The sequence below is a fragment of the Saccoglossus kowalevskii genome, chromosome 12 (assembly GCF_978046115.1).
Source record: "Saccoglossus kowalevskii chromosome 12, keSacKowa6.1, whole genome shotgun sequence".
NCBI classification, from domain to species: Eukaryota; Metazoa; Hemichordata; class Enteropneusta; family Harrimaniidae; genus Saccoglossus; species Saccoglossus kowalevskii.
In genome coordinates, this window is record NC_140652.1 from 3,866,951 (window position 1) to 3,888,567 (window position 21,617).

The 21,617-nt window shown below is 36.2% G+C and overlaps 1 protein-coding gene across 2 annotated transcripts in view; it reads left to right on the forward strand.

Annotated features, from left to right (window-relative positions):
- The window catches only part of LOC102804527 (uncharacterized), a 28,968-nt gene extending 18,842 nt beyond the window's left edge, over positions 1-10,126 (forward strand). For both annotated transcript variants that reach the window (XM_085506078.1, XM_078012075.2), the window contains 6 exons: positions 2,297-2,449; positions 2,971-3,371; positions 4,138-4,242; positions 6,549-6,687; positions 7,047-7,145; positions 7,805-10,126. In XM_085506078.1, coding sequence (XP_085362204.1) covers positions 2,297-2,449; positions 2,971-3,371; positions 4,138-4,242; positions 6,549-6,687; positions 7,047-7,145; positions 7,805-7,833 — 926 coding nt within the window. In that variant the 3' untranslated portion in view covers positions 7,834-10,126. The remainder of the gene's footprint in view (positions 1-2,296; positions 2,450-2,970; positions 3,372-4,137; positions 4,243-6,548; positions 6,688-7,046; positions 7,146-7,804) is intronic.
- The last annotated feature ends 11,491 nt before the right edge of the window (positions 10,127-21,617 follow it).

Below are 21,617 nucleotides of genomic sequence, written 5' to 3' on the forward strand. Positions count from 1 at the left end.
ATGAAAGAGCAAGTACAAAAATAAGGGAAAGCCATCTGAAACCTGTCTACATCAGTGGCAACAGGGTTCAGACCAACAACATAAAAGGAACGTGGTCTGAAAGCTCTCTACATCAGCGACACCAGGGTTCAGACCAACAACATGAACGCTAGAAAGCTCAACTATATATATTCCACAAACCAGAAAGTTTTCTTTGGCAGAACCAGTCTATATTTTTTTGCCCATGAAATATTGTTAAATGTAAATAATGCCAATTTGTGACATCATTGAAATGCTCATTAATAATAATAGCAAAGGAAGCCTTCTTGCAAGGGTCACAATTAAGTGTCTAGTTTGTTTCATGTTAACCCAGCTTAATTTTGCCATTTAAACACTCACATAATAATTTATTTCAATGAAAAAACAAGCAATTGACTGTAAGCAAGTCTAACCTGATTAGTTTTTGGTTGGGTGTTAATGATCTCATTTACATAATAATTAGACAATTTTTAGCTGTTCAACTGATTTCTCAAGAACTGTTAAAATAATATTCCAATAAAACATGATATATACATAAGTGCATTGAGGTAATGCACAGACCTGATCAGAATATAGTGGAGATATGTGCATATTTAACTATCTAATTTGCATAATTTATATCTCAAGAATGCTCTAAACATTGCATTGGGGTAATGCAGACCTGGTTAGAATATGGTGAAAGTCTGTGCATATTAACTATCTAATTTGCATAATTTATATCTCAAGAATGCTCTAAACATTGCGTTGGGGTAATGCAGACCTGGTTAGAATATTGTGAAAGTCTGTGCATATTAACTATATAATTTGCATAATTTATATCCAAAGAACTCTCTAAACATTGCAGTGGGGTAATGCAGACCTGGTTAGAATATTGTGAAAGTCTGTGCATATTAACTATATAATTTGCATAATTTATATCTCAAGAACTCTCTAAACATTGCGGTAGGGTAATGAAGACATGGTTAGAATATGGTGAAAGTCTGCATATTAACTATATAATTTGCATAATTTATATCTCAAGAACTCTCTAAACATTGCAGTGGGGTAATGCAGACCTGGTTAGAATATTGTGAAAGTCTGTGCATATTAACTATATAATTTGCATAATTTATATCTCAAGAACTCTCTAAACATTGCGGTGGGGTAATGCAGACATGGTTAGAATATGGTGAAAGTCTGCATATTAACTATATAATTTGCATAATTTATATCTCAAGAACTCTCGAAACATTGCTGTGGGGGTAATGCAGACCTGGTTAGAATATTGTGAAAGTCTGTGCATATTAACTATATAATTTGCATAATTTATATCTCAAGAACTCTCGAAACATTGCGGTGGGGTAATGCAGACCTGGTTAGAATATGGTGAAAGTGTGTGCATATTAACTATCTAATTTGCATAATTTATATCTCAAGAACTCTCAGACCTGGTTAGAATATTGTGAAAGTCTGTGCATATTATTTATTTAATTTGCATGATAATCAACCAATAATGACATCTGTGAATATTATTTATCCAATTTTCATTATAATTAGCATACTTTAGTATTATCTCAAAATTGTCAGCATATTTCACAAGACAGGATTAATTACTTTTCACTTGACATCTTTGCAAATTAATTAATATCTAGGTCAACCATAAAACATAAACAAGTTATTTGTGATGTATGGAATCATTTTTCATTTTTCATTTTTTCATTTTTCATTTTTCATTTGTTTATATCATATACGCTATGTTACAAGTTACAATGTCAGTAATACTGTAATAATACAGGGAATGTTTTATTAAAAAAAAACCTTGCAAAAAAACATTGATAGTTGCACCTATATTGCCCTAATTGACATTATATTAGACTATTTTCACCTATTCTTGGGAACGGACATCCAGACATCTCACTGCCTGGCAACTATCGGAGTGAAAATTGTACTTGGGGATAGTTTTTGAGGCTCTCCTGAAAAGTATAACAAGATTGCCCCTACATGTTCAACATAAATAAATTCGGTTGTGTAGTTGAGTTTGTGCTGTTTCTTCAATTTTAGCTGTTTTATTTTACCATGCAACTTGCACGGAGACAATATATGGTACAGTGGTGCACATAAACCTTAGCAACATAGTAGCTTTATTAATTAAGATCTAAAATATATATAGTAAATAGATAACTGTACTTTGGGAAAAGCAATTTACTTCCAATTTACTTAACCTTTTCTTTTCAATGGTCTATTCATATTGGTGCTTATATTGCCAAACTAAAATACAGAATTTATGTTTGCATTACAGGTTATAATTATTTATGCCTTGTGTGTCACTTGAAATGTCGTAAAAGTAGTTCTGATCATGGTCACTATCATTGTCCATTTTGTTCTAATACGTTTGCTCGTAAGAATCTAATTAAAGATCACTGGAGAAGTAAGCACAGTGACAGTCATACAGGTATGAGATTCAAAGTTTCACATTGTGACCAATCGTTAAAAATTAATAGCATTCTGTTAAATGGTTCTCTCAAAAGGTACATATCACATAAAATACAGCTGGGAAAGAGAAAGATCAGAATAACAAAAGGCTCCAACGACTATTTACTGTAAAATACTTTATTTTATCTGGAATGAATTGTCACTGAAACGACTTTTATTTTTTATTTTCACTGATTTTTGTCGAGTTAAATGTAAAATATAGGAAAAAGGCAATTTGCTGGATTTTATTTTCAATTCAGCGAAAATTAATTCGAGTAAAAATAAAGTATTTTACAGTAATCATGTTTCTCCTGTGCACGAGTGAACTTGGAAAATGAAACATTCTGTATATCTTAGGTTTTAGTTGTGTGCCCAAAGTACAACTGTAATGCATGACAGAATTTATTGTAGTGAAGACAGCAATCTTACATAGCCTATTGTAATCCTGCAACATACAGGGACTATGTCATATTTTGAATTGGTTATTCTATTTGCTTACAGACAGTGGATATTTTTCATTGGAAAATGCCTACCAAGGTGGCAGTGCTTCTGTTAACACCTCTTTTCCAGTTTGCAACAAAAATGGTATCCAGGATGCTGCATGTGCTTCCATGTCAAATGCCACATGCAGCCCACAATTAGACTCCAGTGATGCAGCTCTTCCAAGCACTGCCATGGCAACATCACAAATCTCACAACCAAGCATAAGTAATGTAAACCAGATTACTCCTGATGCTACATGTGCTTCCATATCAGATGCAGCATACAGTCCACAATTAGCCACTAGTGCTCGTCAATGCTCTGACATATATGTATCTCAAATCACACAGCCAAGCATCAGCAATCAACACCTTAATGCTATTTGCTTTAACGATGCATATCACAGACTTGAATCATCTCAGGTAAGTAACAACATGTTTAAATATATATGATAATCGCGTAAGATTTATAAGATGTGTGTAATATGCAACAACATTTCATAAGAATTTACTTAGTAAAGTGAGTAGGGGATTTGTTCCTTTCACTGCGAGATCTCATGGTGCATACCAAAGATGGTAGTTATATCAAAAATTATAGTTCACCATCTAAAAGTGTGTCATTCTTTTAGAGAGGAATATGGCATTGAGATCTCCTAACTTCATCAAAATTATCCATCATTAAATAAGTATAGCACATTAATTAATTATTAGGCATAACAATACTCAAACAATAGTTTTGTTTTTGTTGAATGCCAAATCGACCTACACATTTTTTTAATCGGTATTCAATAAATTAAATCGCCATAACGACCAAAATGGTCACTATCAAGAATGCTGATTTGTAGAATTACTAAATAAAAATGAGTGAATCTGTTGTTGTTGTCTGTCTCAAGCTATTCACGTGTTCTAGCTTATTTGCAATTTGTATTTGCAATGTAATTTGGGTAATGGAAAATTCCTTGTATTAGATATGGCGCATCACAACATGCATGCACAATGCATGACTAAAGAGTTCAGCATCTTAAAGTCGGGGTATTAATTTGATGCATGATGTGGAACTATCTCGTATCTTAGTTTGGATTACATGATTACATTACAGTGATCTAATTCTGAACAACACATTATATGGGATAACCTGCAGTACATGTATAGTAATTAACAAGATATTATTTTTCTTTGTACATTTCAGCCGTCCATTACATCTTCCAGTAAGCTGTTACTTCATACAATGGATGAAGAAACTCCTGATAATTTGGATAAAAACCGTATTCTTAGCCCTATGATAGGAACAAAGGTTAGATATAATAATGTTTTCCTTGTGTCCTTACTAAAAATTAACCAATGTTATGGAAAGAAACGTATCATACATAAGGAAATTATTTTAAATAACCTCTACAAATTTTTTAAATTTTCTACCAACCCCATTGTGATTGATGCATGCTGCAAATATCAAACTTCGTTTTTGTAGATGTACAATGAGCTGATGATAAAAATAAACCACATATACACTGCACACTTGATATGTACATGTATGTGTCATGCCAGTTCAAGTGCATTTCAGTGCATCTCTCACTATAGTTACCTTCTTAGAGGTGATCTCATATTCAAACATGTGGGTCAAACCTACGAAAACCCAAACCGCCCGAACAAAACCCAGTTTTGAGGTTTGGAAGTTTAAACAATAGACAGTGCGGTTCAGGACGACCGCACGAATTTGCATAAAAACTGCGGTTCGAACCGATCTTATTCACACCTCATTCAAGTTGTTGTTTATTTTTAGGATTGACAGTGTTTACATTGCTTCTTGAAGACTAGATAGTTGTCTCTAAAATGTGTTGATTTATTGGTGTACAGTAGTCATTTTACCATGTGTCTTGCCTAAACAAACACTCTTTTATATATCGGTGAACAGCGTGCTGAATAAATTGTTTTGTTTTGATATTAAATTAAATGGACTCGCGCTGATTATTTAAGGCTATTCATCTGCAGACGAGACTTATAAAAAACGAACACTGAACTCTGAAAAAATACCTTATTCATAGAGTGTCTTGTACCCAAGATTGTCGCCCAAGGCGACACAATGCATGTTGCGATATCGCAATCGATGCATGCTGGGTGACAAGGAGAAATTCGCCCACAGTCCCTCAAGACACTGTGCTTCGATGTACTTTCTAAAATAATGTTTGTTTTTTTAATTAACCGGGGGTTTGAAATGTGTCCATTTTGTCACAGAAAAGTAAGATATCGGTAGCGGTAAATACCCGTAATCTTCCCGCAATGCCGTCAGCTGACAATGTTACGGTGGTCGTAGCGCCGGAGTCGTAGCGTTAGCCCCGACTTTAGTTTTGACACAGTGATAGAGGGACTGTGGTTTTCAGATGCCTTCGTAGAAAACAATGTTGCCATTATCGATTTAATACTTTCATCATATTTTGCTCCATAGTATGCATCTTATTTTTTTTCTCCTGAAACCAGGCTAAAATAGTATTGTAAGAAAAACCTAGGTTTCCCTAGGTCTGTCTTCTTTGTTCTCTGTTGTTTGTTTTCAGTGGGGGCATTAATGGGCAGTTAATCTGGTGGTTAGGTTCAAACCTACTACTAATTTGCATATTGTAGGTTCAGTAGGTCTGAATAGGGCAGGAAAGGGCAGGTCGGGTTAACCCAGGTTTGAGCCAGGTGTTTTAATATGAGATCACCCCTTAGCTCATTCAGTCAGGTGACAACAACCCCAATAGTTCAGTCAATTGTAATAAAATATAACCTAACCTGTCATTAATTGCAACAAAATATCTGGCAATATAGAAAAATGTGACAAATGTTTTTCTGAAAAATGTAGAGGTGCCGGCTTGTACTACTAATTTTTCCAATCATTTGGGAGAAAGTACATTTTATTGCCATGGCGCAGCCATGCAAAAAAAATGTATCTGTTCCCTTACCCCTAGTTTTCTCAAGTCATACTCTCACTTTCCTTGTACTATCACCCTGAACAGTGATATAAGATAAGATAAGATAATTCTTTATTACAACCTTATAGAATGAATTACATAATTATCTATTTTGGATTATAAAATGTAATAAAGGTGGTAAAATAAACAAAACAAGTTAGATATCTAAAATCTACTACAATACAGATACATGGAATAATGTAAAAAAATATTAATGACCCATTAGTTGGTTTTCTCTAATGGTATTTGCTGTTTTTATAAATTTGATAAGCTCTGTTAGTAAATATTTGTTGTTTGTTTATAGTATAACAGTATTTCCAGGCTATTTTGAAGAGAGCCTAGCAAGTGAAATATTAGTTGGGTACGCAGGTTATACCGTATGTGTTAGTGTTCGCACCATCTTGTAGACTGATATAGTCTTATCGTCTACCTAAAAGTCTGAACAGCATTGTGCCTATGCAGTCTCTTAGGAAATTTATTTCACACTATGAATGGGCAATACATATACCTCACCATCATCTGTTAGCACTAGAAAAATGGCATGATGGACAGCTTTGCATCACATCAGAATGACAACTCTCCCAGTGTGTTGTTAACTTCAATATCTTCTTATTTTTGTAAAATTATTTTTAACCAAATGTTTGTATACCGTTAGATGTCATCTTATTCCAGTATATCAATACCATCTACCTCCACTGTACGCATTGAAAATGACTCAGAAACTGATATCATAAAACCTGCCTTAATGAATGATTATTACAATACATACTCACCACCATGTTTAATAACTGACGGTAAGTAGTTTTTGACTTGTATCCACTAAGCTGATATGAAGATCCATTGATTCACTGGTGTGTTATTGATGCAACAGTATATTTTTTAAAATCATATAGTGATCATGAAAAACGTCTTGATTACTTATCATGAAATTTGTAAAGTGAAATTCCCCAACAAAGCCCCCTAACTCAGTGAGTCTCTGTTGTTAATAAATCTAGCTTAATTTAAAAGAACTAATTATAAATTCATATTGTGTGATAATTTACTATTACCAATCCATCAAACATTGAATGGTGTATATATATGGTCAAGGGATGGCACCTCAACTTATTGAATACGGTATGTCTCTACAACTGTACCTTCTATTTTATTCCAGCACCACCAGATGAATCCATGACCTGGTGTAATTGTGAGCCATTTCGGCATGGTTCATATGATAGTGAACTTTATGAGCTTAATAACAAACCCTATTCTGGTATGGAAAACTTTTGTAGTCACTTTAAAGTTGTTGTTATTAAATTGTGTTTTTTTGCCTTTGATATATGTGTGTATACATGTGGCATATAGCAAATGTAACAATAACACTACATCTGGATCAGAAAATGTTGGAAAACAGCCAAGCATTTATGTATATTTAGTTTTAATGAGTTTTCAGCATTTTTCAGCGTCACCAAGTTCACTGAATTACACAGGAAACTGAATTCTCTAATGCGGCCTACTGAACCTTTTTGAGTGTAAACTTTGATTGCTGTTCACAAATTACAACCTACCGGTACCGGTACATATTTTGTTTCATTTTTGTTCCAAAATTCTGATCAAGATTTGCAGCCAATGCAAAATGATGTCTATTTGGTCAAAAATTATCAAAACAAAATTTGAACAAATTTTTGTGGGGGAAAAAAATATGGGTTTAATAAGGGTTAATATGCAATGTTACCAGATATACCTATATATACACAAGCTAAGAAGCCACACCTACCCAGTGATTGCTGAGATTGCAAAGGATTTGTATACACTCCCACCATGCCATACGCTGTAATATTCAATTACAATTCTGGTCCCCCCATAACTCAGGCTTTCACACATTATTATATAGGTCAAGTATAATTATACCCTCACATTTGATTTTTTCAGATGAAAGTCCATTCGTTGATGGTGATTAATGGTGGATGGAAACCAGTTTCCCCGCTTTCAGTAACATATATTTGAACCATGGTTATATACAGTTGTATAGTAACCATGGTAAAGCGGGACTACAGTTGAAAATCGGTATTCATACATACATAATACTGTGGCATATCATTAGAGCAGGTCATCCCAGGTAATAATAATAGCCTGACAAAAGTAAGCCTGGTGTCAGTCAGCTACTCAAACTTACAAATGGTAACCTGTGTGTTGTACCACGTCATACTAATAGTACTAGTGTGGATTTCTCTGGATGAAGACATAATATGATTTAATTGGAATTCACCTGACCAGCTAAGCAGGTTCCATGAGCTTCATTCAGCAATGTCTCCAGTACTCATAAAATGATTGTATTTTTAATATTCAAGCAAAGTGCTACTGTAAAAGGATTAATTATTCACTGGCTTTTAATTTTGCTTATTTCGCTGACAAATGTGCTAAATTAAAACTCAGTGAACATGTAAAATTTAGCATAGAATACATTATCTAAATGATAAACCTACTGAATATGCCTGAAATGGTAAATCAGCAAAATTTAAACCTAGTGAAAATTAGTCATTTTACAGTAGTAAACGTCAACTTGAGGCTATTACTTATCATTTACTGTCAGTATTAATTTTATTTTATTTTTGCTTGCTACTGCAACTGATTTCTGAGAATTAATTATATTTAATTTTAAAGTCACATTAATTCCCACATTGTGTTATATGCAGAAAACCTTACACAACTGATTATTGTGATACCATGAAAAATGATAAAATTGGTTGTTATGGCAACAAGTCCTGAAATATTTAACCATTAAAGCTAGCTGCACTGAAGGTTGTGATCTCTGTCATCAAATCAATGCTTCTCAGTGTGCATACATGCATCAAATGCCACCACTACTGGTTTTATTTATGTAATTTACTTTTCCTTGAGATGTGGTGTACTTCACTTTCACATTGTGTGTAAAACATAACCAAGGATAGTAAATAATTTACATATGAAAAGTATTTACCAATGCAGGTTGACATTTTAATTGGTTACATTGGTTTTATGTTACCCAAAGTAATACAGGGGCAGTCTCGAAACAGATTATTTGCATATTCATGAGTTAAAGCCGGATCAAACTATTTACAGGGTATTAAAATCGCAAGTATGACAAGTACATTGTTCAAGTTAGATTTGAAGGAAAAATACTAGAAACGCTGGCAAACCAGCAACTACCAAAAAATAACATGGAAACTGAAACAGAGATGCAGCAATTAACAAGTGTGTGCGATTGTGATGTCATAGTCACGTGACAATATGACTGATATGCTGTCAAAAAAAACAAAAAGTTTGGGGAAATTATTATTAAACCATTCGGAGCACAGTGTCAGATAATGTCCCAGACAGTGATTCAGATTTGGACCAATAATGTTTTACTGTGTACTTTGTTGTAATCAAAATACACACCAGACTCTGGAGTTGCTTTCTATGGGCATCATTTTCAATTTTTAAAGCAATTTTTCGAAAAAAAATAAATAAATCAACTACCATTATTTATATTCTTGTGTTGCCACTGCCTCCAAGCCTTTTTTGATCATTCCATATTTGCCAGGTTAGTTGCATTGATTGTGCACCCAAAGCAGAAATTGAAACAGGAATACTGTAATCAAAGCAACAAATATATTGGTAGATATATGGCGCAATATATCGGGTCTCGATCATTTTATGTTACAAATGCTGCAACTTTCTGATTTAATTTGTGTTACTCAGTATTGAAATGGTTTGTATCGAAAAATGAATTGACATGAATTTTGTTGTTTTAAATAACCAAATTTTTTAATGAAACATTGCTTTCAATGTTTTTGCTTTTTAATCTAGTAAGTACACTTCAAAGCCATTCCACTAAATAATCATACAATAAATTGAAATACTTAGTCAACTGAAATGGGCCAAGCTTGAAACCTAATGTGTCTAACTTTCTTCATTTTATCACAATTTTTAGTTAAACACTGTTGGATACTATAATGTATTATTTAACAAACCATTATTGAGACCATTTTTATTGTATACAATTCACTAGTAGCAGGTAATTTTCTTAGTTTTAACAACTTTACTTTTTTCATCCATATTACTTTGGCTAGTAAGTTCTTGATCTATTTGCTTTTACCACACACCTAGAGTATATTTATCCATTATTCCCTATATTGTATAGCAACCCTGATATTTGTTTGTTTTTTATCCATTTTTAATAGTTTGTTGTTTAATAAAGGGGGTTTTACATCTCCCCGAAACATCATGAAATGAACCATTGTTTGAAGTCAGAGACGTTTTGAGCTTTGTGTGTTATATACAACTACTTTTATACAATTCATTTAAACAATTATCATCATATGCTCTTTCATTGCCATTTCATTATTTGATTCATATTCATGTTTATTTTTATTTTTTTCTTATTTTCATATGTTGCTATATGAAATCTAATTTGTCAAATAAAGTGAAGATTTATAGAAAAATTAGCATTCATGAAATGTGCGATTGTATTAGAAAGTTTAATATATGTACATTTCTGATTCGATTCTGATAGCTCAGATTGTTCTGCACTGTTCTCTAATTCTTTGATCACCTTTTACACTAATCTTGTGGGTCTTTTAATCGTTGACTGGTTGATTCTTTGACAATGAAAGATTTTGTCATCAACATGGTAAGTTTTGGAGAAAACCAAAAGTATGTCTGATTACCAGCTGTATGTAATGACACCATATGCTGCACGAGTTCTACACAGCCTCAGTGCACATACTGTATAATACATGTTATGGCACAGTGTCCACACCCGGACACCATATTATGCACAAGACCTACACTGCCTCAGTTCACATACTGTGTAATACATGTTATGGCACAGTGACCACACCCGGACACCATATTATGCACAAGACCTACACTGCCTCAGTTCACATACTGTGTAATACATGTTATGGCACAGTGACCACACCCGGACATCATATTATGCACAAGACCTACACTGCCTCAGTTCACATACTGTGTAATACATGTTATGCCACAGTGTCCACACCCGGACACCATATTATGCACAAGACCTGCACTGCCTCAGTTCACATACTGTGTAATACATGTTATGGCACAGTGACCACACCCGGACACCATATTATGCACAAGACCTACACTGCCTCAGTTCACATACTGTGTAATACATGTTATGGCACAGTGACCACACCCGGACATCATATTATGCACAAGACCTACACTGCCTCAGTTCACATACTGTGTAATACATGTTATGGCACAGTGACCACACCCGGACATCATATTATGCACAAGACCTACACTGCCTCAGTTCACATACTGTGTAATACATGTTATGCCACAGTGACCACACCCGGACACCATATTATGCACAAGACCTACACTGCCTCAGTTCACATACTGTGTAATACATGTTATGCCACAGTGACCACACCCGGACACCATATTATGCACAAGACCTACACTGCCTCAGTTCACATACTGTGTAATACATGTTATGGCACAGTGACCACACCCGGACATCATATTATGCACAAGACCTACACTGCCTCAGTTCACATACTGTGTAATACATGTTATGCCACAGTGACCACACCCGGACACCATATTATGCACAAGACCTACACTGCCTCAGTTCACATACTGTGTAATACATGTTATGGCACAGTGTCCACACCCGGACACCATATTATGCACAAGACCTACACTGCCTCAGTTCACATACTGTGTAATACATGTTATGCCACAGTGACCACACCCGGACACCATATTATGCACAAGACCTACACTGCCTCAGTGCACATACTGTGTAATACATGTTATGGCACAGTGACCACACCCGGACACCATATGCTACACAAGACCTACACTGCCTCAGTTCACATACTGTGTAATACATGTTATGGCACAGTGACCACACCCGGACACCATATTATGCACAAGACCTACACTGCCTCAGTGCACATACTGTGTAATACATGTTATGGCACAGTGACCACACCCGGACACCATATTATGCACAAGACCTACACTGCCTCAGTTCACATACTGTGTAATACATGTTATGGCACAGTGACCACACCCGGACACCATATTATGCACAAGACCTACACTGCCTCAGTTCACATACTGTGTAATACATGTTATGGCACAGTGACCACACCCGGACACCATATTATGCACAAGACCTACACTGCCTCAGTGCACATACTGTGTAATACAGGTTATGGCACAGTGACCACACCCGGACACCATATTATGCACAAGACCTACACTGCCTCAGTTCACATACTGTGTAATACATGTTATGCCACAGTGACCACACCCGGACACCATATTATGCACAAGACCTACACTGCCTCAGTTCACATACTGTGTAATACATGTTATGGCACAGTGTCCACACCCGGACACCATATTATGCACAAGACCTACACTGCCTCAGTGCACATACTGTGTAATACATGTTATGGCACAGTGTCCACACCCGGACACCATATTATGCACAAGACCTACACTGCCTCAGTGCACATACTGTGTAATACATGTTATGGCACAGTGTCCACACCCGGACACCATATTATGCACAAGACCTACACTGCCTCAGTGCACATACTGTGTAATACATGTTATGGCACAGTGACCACACCCGGACACCATATTATGCACAAGACCTACACTGCCTCAGTGCACATACTGTGTAATACATGTTATGGCACAGTGACCACACCCGGACACCATATTATGCACAAGACCTACACTGCCTCAGTTCACATACTGTGTAATACAGGTTATGGCACAGTGACCACACCCGGACACCATATTATGCACAAGACCTGCACTGCCTCAGTTCACATACTGTGTAATACATGTTATGGCACAGTGACCACACCCGGACACCATATGCTACACAAGACCTACACTGCCTCAGTTCACATACTGTGTAATACATGTTATGGCACAGTGACCACACCCGGACACCATATTATGCACAAGACCTACACTGCCTCAGTTCACATACTGTGTAATACATGTTATGGCACAGTGACCACACCCGGACACCATATGCTACACAAGACCTACACTGCCTCAGTTCACATACTGTGTAATACATGTTATGGCACAGTGACCACACCCGGACACCATATTATGCACAAGACCTACACTGCCTCAGTGCACATACTGTGTAATACATGTTATGGCACAGTGACCACACCCGGACACCATATTATGCACAAGACCTACACTGCCTCAGTTCACATACTGTGTAATACATGTTATGGCACAGTGACCACACCCGGACACCATATTATGCACAAGACCTACACTGCCTCAGTTCACATACTGTGTAATACATGTTATGGCACAGTGACCACACCCAACACCATATTATGCACAAGACCTACACTGCCTCAGTGCACATACTGTGTAATACATGTTATGGCACAGTGACCACACCCGGACACCATATTATGCACAAGACCTACACTGCCTCAGTTCACATACTGTGTAATACATGTTATGGCACAGTGTCCACACTCGGACACCATATTATGCACAAGACCTACACTGCCTCAGTTCACATACTGTGTAATACATGTTATGGCACAGTGACCACACCCGGACACCATATTATGCACAAGACCTACACTGCCTCAGTGCACATACTGTGTAATACAGGTTATGGCACAGTGACCACACCCGGACACCATATTATGCACAAGACCTACACTGCCTCAGTTCACATACTGTGTAATACATGTTATGCCACAGTGACCACACCCGGACACCATATTATGCACAAGACCTACACTGCATCAGTTCACATACTGTGTAATACATGTTATGGCACAGTGTCCACACCCGGACACCATATTATGCACAAGACCTACACTGCCTCAGTGCACATACTGTGTAATACATGTTATGGCACAGTGTCCACACCCGGACACCATATTATGCACAAGACCTACACTGCCTCAGTGCACATACTGTGTAATACATGTTATGGCACAGTGTCCACACCCGGACACCATATTATGCACAAGACCTACACTGCCTCAGTGCACATACTGTGTAATACATGTTATGGCACAGTGACCACACCCGGACACCATATTATGCACAAGACCTACACTGCCTCAGTGCACATACTGTGTAATACATGTTATGGCACAGTGACCACACCCGGACACCATATTATGCACAAGACCTACACTGCCTCAGTTCACATACTGTGTAATACAGGTTATGGCACAGTGACCACACCCGGACACCATATTATGCACAAGACCTGCACTGCCTCAGTTCACATACTGTGTAATACATGTTATGGCACAGTGACCACACCCGGACACCATATGCTACACAAGACCTACACTGCCTCAGTTCACATACTGTGTAATACATGTTATGGCACAGTGACCACACCCGGACACCATATTATGCACAAGACCTACACTGCCTCAGTTCACATACTGTGTAATACATGTTATGGCACAGTGACCACACCCGGACACCATATGCTACACAAGACCTACACTGCCTCAGTTCACATACTGTGTAATACATGTTATGGCACAGTGACCACACCCGGACACCATATTATGCACAAGACCTACACTGCCTCAGTGCACATACTGTGTAATACATGTTATGGCACAGTGACCACACCCGGACACCATATTATGCACAAGACCTACACTGCCTCAGTTCACATACTGTGTAATACATGTTATGGCACAGTGACCACACCCGGACACCATATTATGCACAAGACCTACACTGCCTCAGTTCACATACTGTGTAATACATGTTATGGCACAGTGACCACACCCAACACCATATTATGCACAAGACCTACACTGCCTCAGTGCACATACTGTGTAATACATGTTATGGCACAGTGACCACACCCGGACACCATATTATGCACAAGACCTACACTGCCTCAGTTCACATACTGTGTAATACATGTTATGGCACAGTGTCCACACTCGGACACCATATTATGCACAAGACCTACACTGCCTCAGTTCACATACTGTGTAATACATGTTATGGCACAGTGACCACACCCGGACACCATATTATGCACAAGACCTACACTGCCTCAGTGCACATACTGTGTAATACAGGTTATGGCACAGTGACCACACCCGGACACCATATTATGCACAAGACCTACACTGCCTCAGTTCACATACTGTGTAATACATGTTATGGCACAGTGACCACACCCGGACACCATATTATGCACAAGACCTACACTGCCTCAGTGCATATACTGTGTAATACATGTTATGGCACAGTGACCACACCCGGACACCATATTATGCACAAGACCTACACTGCCTCAGTGCACATACTGTGTAATACAGGTTATGGCACAGTGTCCACACCCAACACCATATGCTAACGAACCACACAGAGTTTACGACTCTGCTTGCCTCGCTCAACTGGTTCGTATAACCAGTCTTGTGATTGGTTCTTGACAAATTCTGAACAGGCCACACGCCTCCAACTTTGCCGTGCTTTCTGTGTAACTGTTAATTGTTCGTAAATGGAGTCATTTTTTGTAGTTTTCTTGATTTATTCTAGAGATATCGGTAAAATAAATGTAAGTCTTTGGCAAAGTTTTAAAGAGCAATTAATATAGCTAGTAGTTTTTTTGAGTTTAAAAATTATGGGCTCACCGGAGCCTTCATCCTTCTATTTCTCATACTAGATACCAGCCGATAAACCCCAACTCATAGGGACTGCTTACAGTTTATTATAGTTCCTGGGCTCCCTGTGAAAATGCCAGCGAAGATTCCCGGAGAACAAATATTAGTGGGTGAATGGTTGACAATAGTCAAAATCAAATTTCATGAACTGCAAAAAAACACAATTAATTGCATGTGAATTTCGCGATGAACGTATCGACAAACATTTCAATATCCTTGTTACCTCGGGTGCGTCTGCAGTCTTTGAAACAGACTTTAGAGACGCAATTTATAGCATGTGACTTAAAAACTAAATTTAATGCACGTGAATTTCCCAACAAAGGTGGTCTGTGACAAACACCAAAACGTAACTGAAGCATAAAAGACCATTTCGAGTCGTAGCCAAAAATAGGGGACTGAACCATTGTTGACTTTTGAGGGGAATAGAAATGACTCGATTTGAGGGTGTCACAATAAGCGAGAGAGCAAATCGTTTCTATGCTATGAAAAAGTTAAGACCTTGAACGTACTTTACTGGTATGTACTTTAGTACAACGTGATTTTTTGTTTGATTACCTAAAACTGTTAGGTTCATGTGCTGCAAGTTAGAGGCACATGCCTAAGCTGCCGTCCCTCAGAAAATAATTTAGGCATTTTCTGCGTCAAAGTTGCGAAACTATCCATTTTTACGCAATATGGGAAGTTAGAATTACTGAACGAAGTAAAGGACGACGAAGCTTAAATATCCCAGAACCAAAAATTATATCTCTAAAGTGAATATTCGTAATGTATTTTAAGTATAACCGGACCAGAAGTGGGGATTTGTTGCTACTCTAAATATCCAAACATATTTTAGTATAAGGTAGTGACAAATGCCTCATCTCAGAAAAAAAAGATTCGTAAAACATGCATGATAACAGAAAATCTTTGCTGGTTTTTGCCCTCTAGGAATAACTATCATGTTGCAAGCTCTGCTTTGTATTCAAATTAACTCTAATAGTTATAGAGATTGGAATGCATGTAAAGCATATGGCTATAAATCAGAATTGACATAGTATATGACAATGGAAAGATGTTGAATTGCCAAAGAATGGGAAAAAGTTGGTGTCCAGTGGAAAGAGAAGTCAACAGTACTGTTGCCTCCTGAGAATCTACATCTTTAAACACTGCAATCTTTGTTTTTGAAGTGCGTTTTATATATTTTATATATTATATATTTATACTATATATTTTCAAAGTTCTATCATTCTGTTCTTATAATAGCTTAAACAAATTCCTGTGAATTTTGATTTTCAAAATGTATATACTTTTGTATATAATGTTTTATCAAATGATCTGTTTGTCTGAATATATAATTATATATATTTGAGTACAATTTTTCTTTCAAAATGTGAATGCAACGTTTTGATTTTTATCTAGTTTTGCATTGTTTTTGTTTTGATAACTTTGGTTTCAGATCTTGATCAAAAGTTTGGCACCCAATTCATAGGATTTTTTTGCATAATATTTTAACACAGGATATCTGTCGTTCGAACTAGGTGACCAAGTTTGATAAAGTTTGGAATAGAATGAGTAAAGTTATTGTGCACACATGAACAATTATTAACAACAACGACGACGACTAAAAAAAACGCCAGACATACATTTTTCCCTTAAAATACAACAATAAATAAATGCATTTTATACAATTCAAGTGTAAAAAAATGTAAGTGTAAAATGACAGGAAATTAGAAATTAACACAAGTGGTGCTAGTCAAGTATACTGCCAATATATAAATAAATAATATACAGTCAAATATGGCGAACAACTAACAATATATATGATTAATAATTAAATATATAAATAATACATAAACAAACAAACCAAAAATAAATAACACTCAACTAATTAATCAATCAACAAGTTAATCATTTGTTTTATTCATTACATAATCAAGTTATCAATAAAGAGCAGATACAACATTAATTTAATGTCATTATATGTGGCTTCAGTTTCCTTTTACACATTGAACGACTTTTTATTTTTAGATGCATTGGAAGCCCATACCACATTTTGGTTCCCTTGAAATCCATAGAAAATTGATACGCCAAGTGAAATAAAGAGTGGTCGGCTATGAGTAAATTGATTTATGAGTACATTTATCATTGTTCTTCTGACATTTAATTTAGGGAGGGACCTTGCTATACCATTTAACAGCTAGTGTGTGCAATGCAACAGTTTCCAGCCTCACCAGGGTGAAAACAATATGCAGTCACCGACTTACCCATACTCTAAGCATACTTTATGACATCGAAATGGCAGATTTTATCACAGATCATCACAAAGCTATTCTGACTTTGTCTGAAACCAGGCGTCGATTTGTTTGTCTGAACACCAGCAGGTATGACACATGACAAGTGTACATGACACATACCCCTTTGACACATAAACATTTTCAGAAATATTTTAATATATATTTCCAAAACCAAAAATAAAGTACACTTTAAATAGTTATACTGTGTGTTTTTCATAATTGGTGACTCTGGAAGAGATGTAAAGCATTGTACTATACAAGAAGTATTATATAATGGCCGCATCTAAGGAGTCTAGATTAAGTGATGTGCCCGAAGTCCGGACAGTCGTGGGCTAATATGCTATATTGTTTACTTGTGTCATGTTTTTGGTAGCATTTGGTCTGATAGGGTATATGTCGCCTGTGACTGAGTTGGCATTAAAATGGAGTTTGACTGCGGTAAGGCGCTTTGCTGTGACTATTGGTTTGAATCTTGTGTGTGCATGTTTATATGTCTGTAGCCACCCTGTATTTATATTAGGAATATTCTGGAAAGTTATGGACAGATGAAATTTTGATGGTGATCTGGATTTACCGTCTGGATCCAGGATTTGTTTATAATGGCTAGATTGCAAATTTTTGAAATACAACTCGATCCATAACAAATATGGAGAGTGTTTGGCAACTACAGAATAAAATCCGAATTGGTTTTATATGAAGTTTGATCTGGATCCGGGCAACATCCTGGATACTATGATCCAGAAAACAAAAAATGAAGGTTGGATTTTCAAACACTAAAAGTAACGAATACAAATACAAATACAAATACAAATACAAATACAAATACAAATACAAATACAAATACAAATACAGGCATGCAACTAACACCAAATTGTAGCAACAGTTCTTCTGAATCAGTATTGTGTCGACAGAAGTAATTGATGCATCTCCAAAAGCTAGATTCTGAAGAATAACGCCATAAGAATTAGTGTGAATAACTATTAAAGTAATGGTGATATAGGTTTATGTGTATGTTTGCTAAGTGTATGTCTTCATGGTCAAGGAATCCAATAATGTAGATGAAATAAATGTAGGGACATTAATTTTAGGTGCAAGTGGGTAAATGAGCTGCTTGAGATCTAGAGGAAAACTATCATTAGGAAAATATCTGGTTTATTGCAGAGCACAACATGTAGCAAGTTTTATTAAAATACAAGTGGATATCTATAGAACAGCTAAAAGTTTGTTAATATATGTAAATTAGGTAACTAATGTACAAATAACATTTCAGACCACCTATATGTACTGATTGTCATTGGAATATGTTGAGTGTTCCTTGAAGAGTAAGTTCAGGCTGACAACATAACACACCGAGATAAAAATAACTCCACATGTATAAAGGAGAATGTAATTTGTATTTAATGGTTCAACGGATCATAGGGTGACTTAGATATACTAATAGTGTATATGTATAGTGATGTCCGGAGTCAGGATAAATGGATGTCTGGATGTGAGAAACAACTTCTCAAAAACGCTGAAACGTTAAACATGATTTTGTTGTGTACCTGTCTTGGTGCATTTAGATGGAAATTTAATGATTTCTATGACACTATTTGGTTTACATGGGTGATATTGATAGGACGCATTATTGAGTTGACCACTTATCAGTTTTTTTATTTTAGTGACAAAATCTTCAATTCTTTTTTATTCTGGGAATTGTTTTCTCATTTTATTTTCAAAGAATGGTTTATAAGTTCTGAAACATAACTTTAGTGAGTGCACTGATTTGCATTTCTGCAAGCGAGGGTTGGAGCATTTATGGGGGATCTTGACGAGAGATTGTTCCCCCAATGATACTTTGTTTCAACAATTTTGCAGAGTTTTTCTACTCCCGTTAACACATCTTTCTCACAGTGCAGTAGTAAGGTCAAGATGAAGAATGGAAAAGACCAAGGCATAGATATATTTTGTTTCCTCATTAACTGTTTTTTTAAATTATTGTGAGTTATTATGCCATTTAGTTCTGTTGAAACAAACACATTACAAATTTACATCAACCACCCTCATATTTTCTGTATTTTGTTGTTTAAAAGGCGATAGTCGTCGTGCCATGTATGCGCGAGGTATATGGGTTTCATATAAACAAAGATGGCGACTTTGACTGTTGCGCAGATCAACAATTAAGTACAACTGAGACGTTATCATGCTTTAATTAGGTATTTTTAGGTTATTGTAAGGTATCTATAAAGAGGAGTCACCGACGATAATTATTGCAAGTCACGCACCCAGTTCAAATCTCATACTTGTGATTTCCCTAGAAAGAGCGCACTGGATTGTGGGAAAATCAATGTCTATTAACACAAATGTTGCACTTGCGCAGCCTTTAATTGTGAATAAAAAAATACCCCCCCACACACTCACAACATCTGTCTAGACTGAAGAACACATGAATTCTTGTTAGTGCAATATTTTTGTATTCTATCTTTTTCAACTCAAAACTGATCGATGCAGCCAATGGCGTGTTATGATAAATAACAAATTTTGGATTGGAGATAATAAATTATGTAAATTGGGAAATGGCATATTGCAGAGTAATGAAATTATTCCATTCCCACAAATATAAAATTGTCTAATCCTAATTTGTGTGTTTGCGTTGCCTGAAAATAACTCAATATTTGTTGATTCCTAGTACTTCGTATTGTATGAAGTGGGGGGGGGGGCAAGGGTTATTTTAGTTCAACGTAATTGCAATATTTTTTGTTCGCACAACGTAAATAGAAAAAATAAATCCCGTAATTCTGTAATCACAGGCTAGACGGACAACGTAATCAATCAAATATTTGTTTCTTACACTGTAAACATGTGTCACTTTTCTCGGTACGTACAATAATTTACATCCAAATAAAAAAATCGTAAAAAAAATCCAGGGAAATTACATTTCAGAAACTGTTAAAATGACTAGATGACACAATTCACTACAAAATTGAATGTCCAAGACGTAAAAGGCCCTCTAACCGAATGAAGAGCATTACGAGGGTAATATGCGAATGCATCTCTACACACGGCGCAGTAATGGCAGAGCATTTGAGGCGGAGAGCTCTTTGGACATTCAATGTTCCATTTTTTAACATTGTAAAAACTGTAAAAACGTCTTTTTTTCCTTGTAAATTGTAAAAAGCCCTTTTTATTTCCCGTAAAACCGTCAAAACTTGCGAATATTTCTTCACATGTATTTGATTATTGGTGAATTAATAACGTGTAAACCATTATGGCAGGCTGACTTGGCCAATAATCAATGCCTCTACAATTCTGGCAGGTTGCATGCTGGGAAGCGACCATTCTGGCAGGATGTACTCAGAGAAGAGACATTTGTTTTCTTGTGATAACATCATTTGTGTGATATATTGTAAGCAAAAACAAATCTTTGGCTAGGAATTACTAAAATAAATTCACAAGGGTCTGAATGTTTCACAAAAAATATTTGCCCATAGACATGGCAAGCAGGAAATTAAGTGAATGTTAATAAATGGAACAGTGGTGTGATTTTTGTAATTGTACATGATTTTTATAGTACTGTTTGTAGCAGAGAAGTGAAAGATTTGGCCTAAAAATTTGTATGGTATGGCAGTTAATAATATGTGCAGTTATACTGAAAAGTATCCACGCCTGTCAACTGGCCTTTCGATAACAATTTTGATGGTTTGCAATTGTTGAAATGCTCTCCGGTACTTTGAAAGCTGTTTTGTGTCCCAAGACTCAGGGTACTGGTTT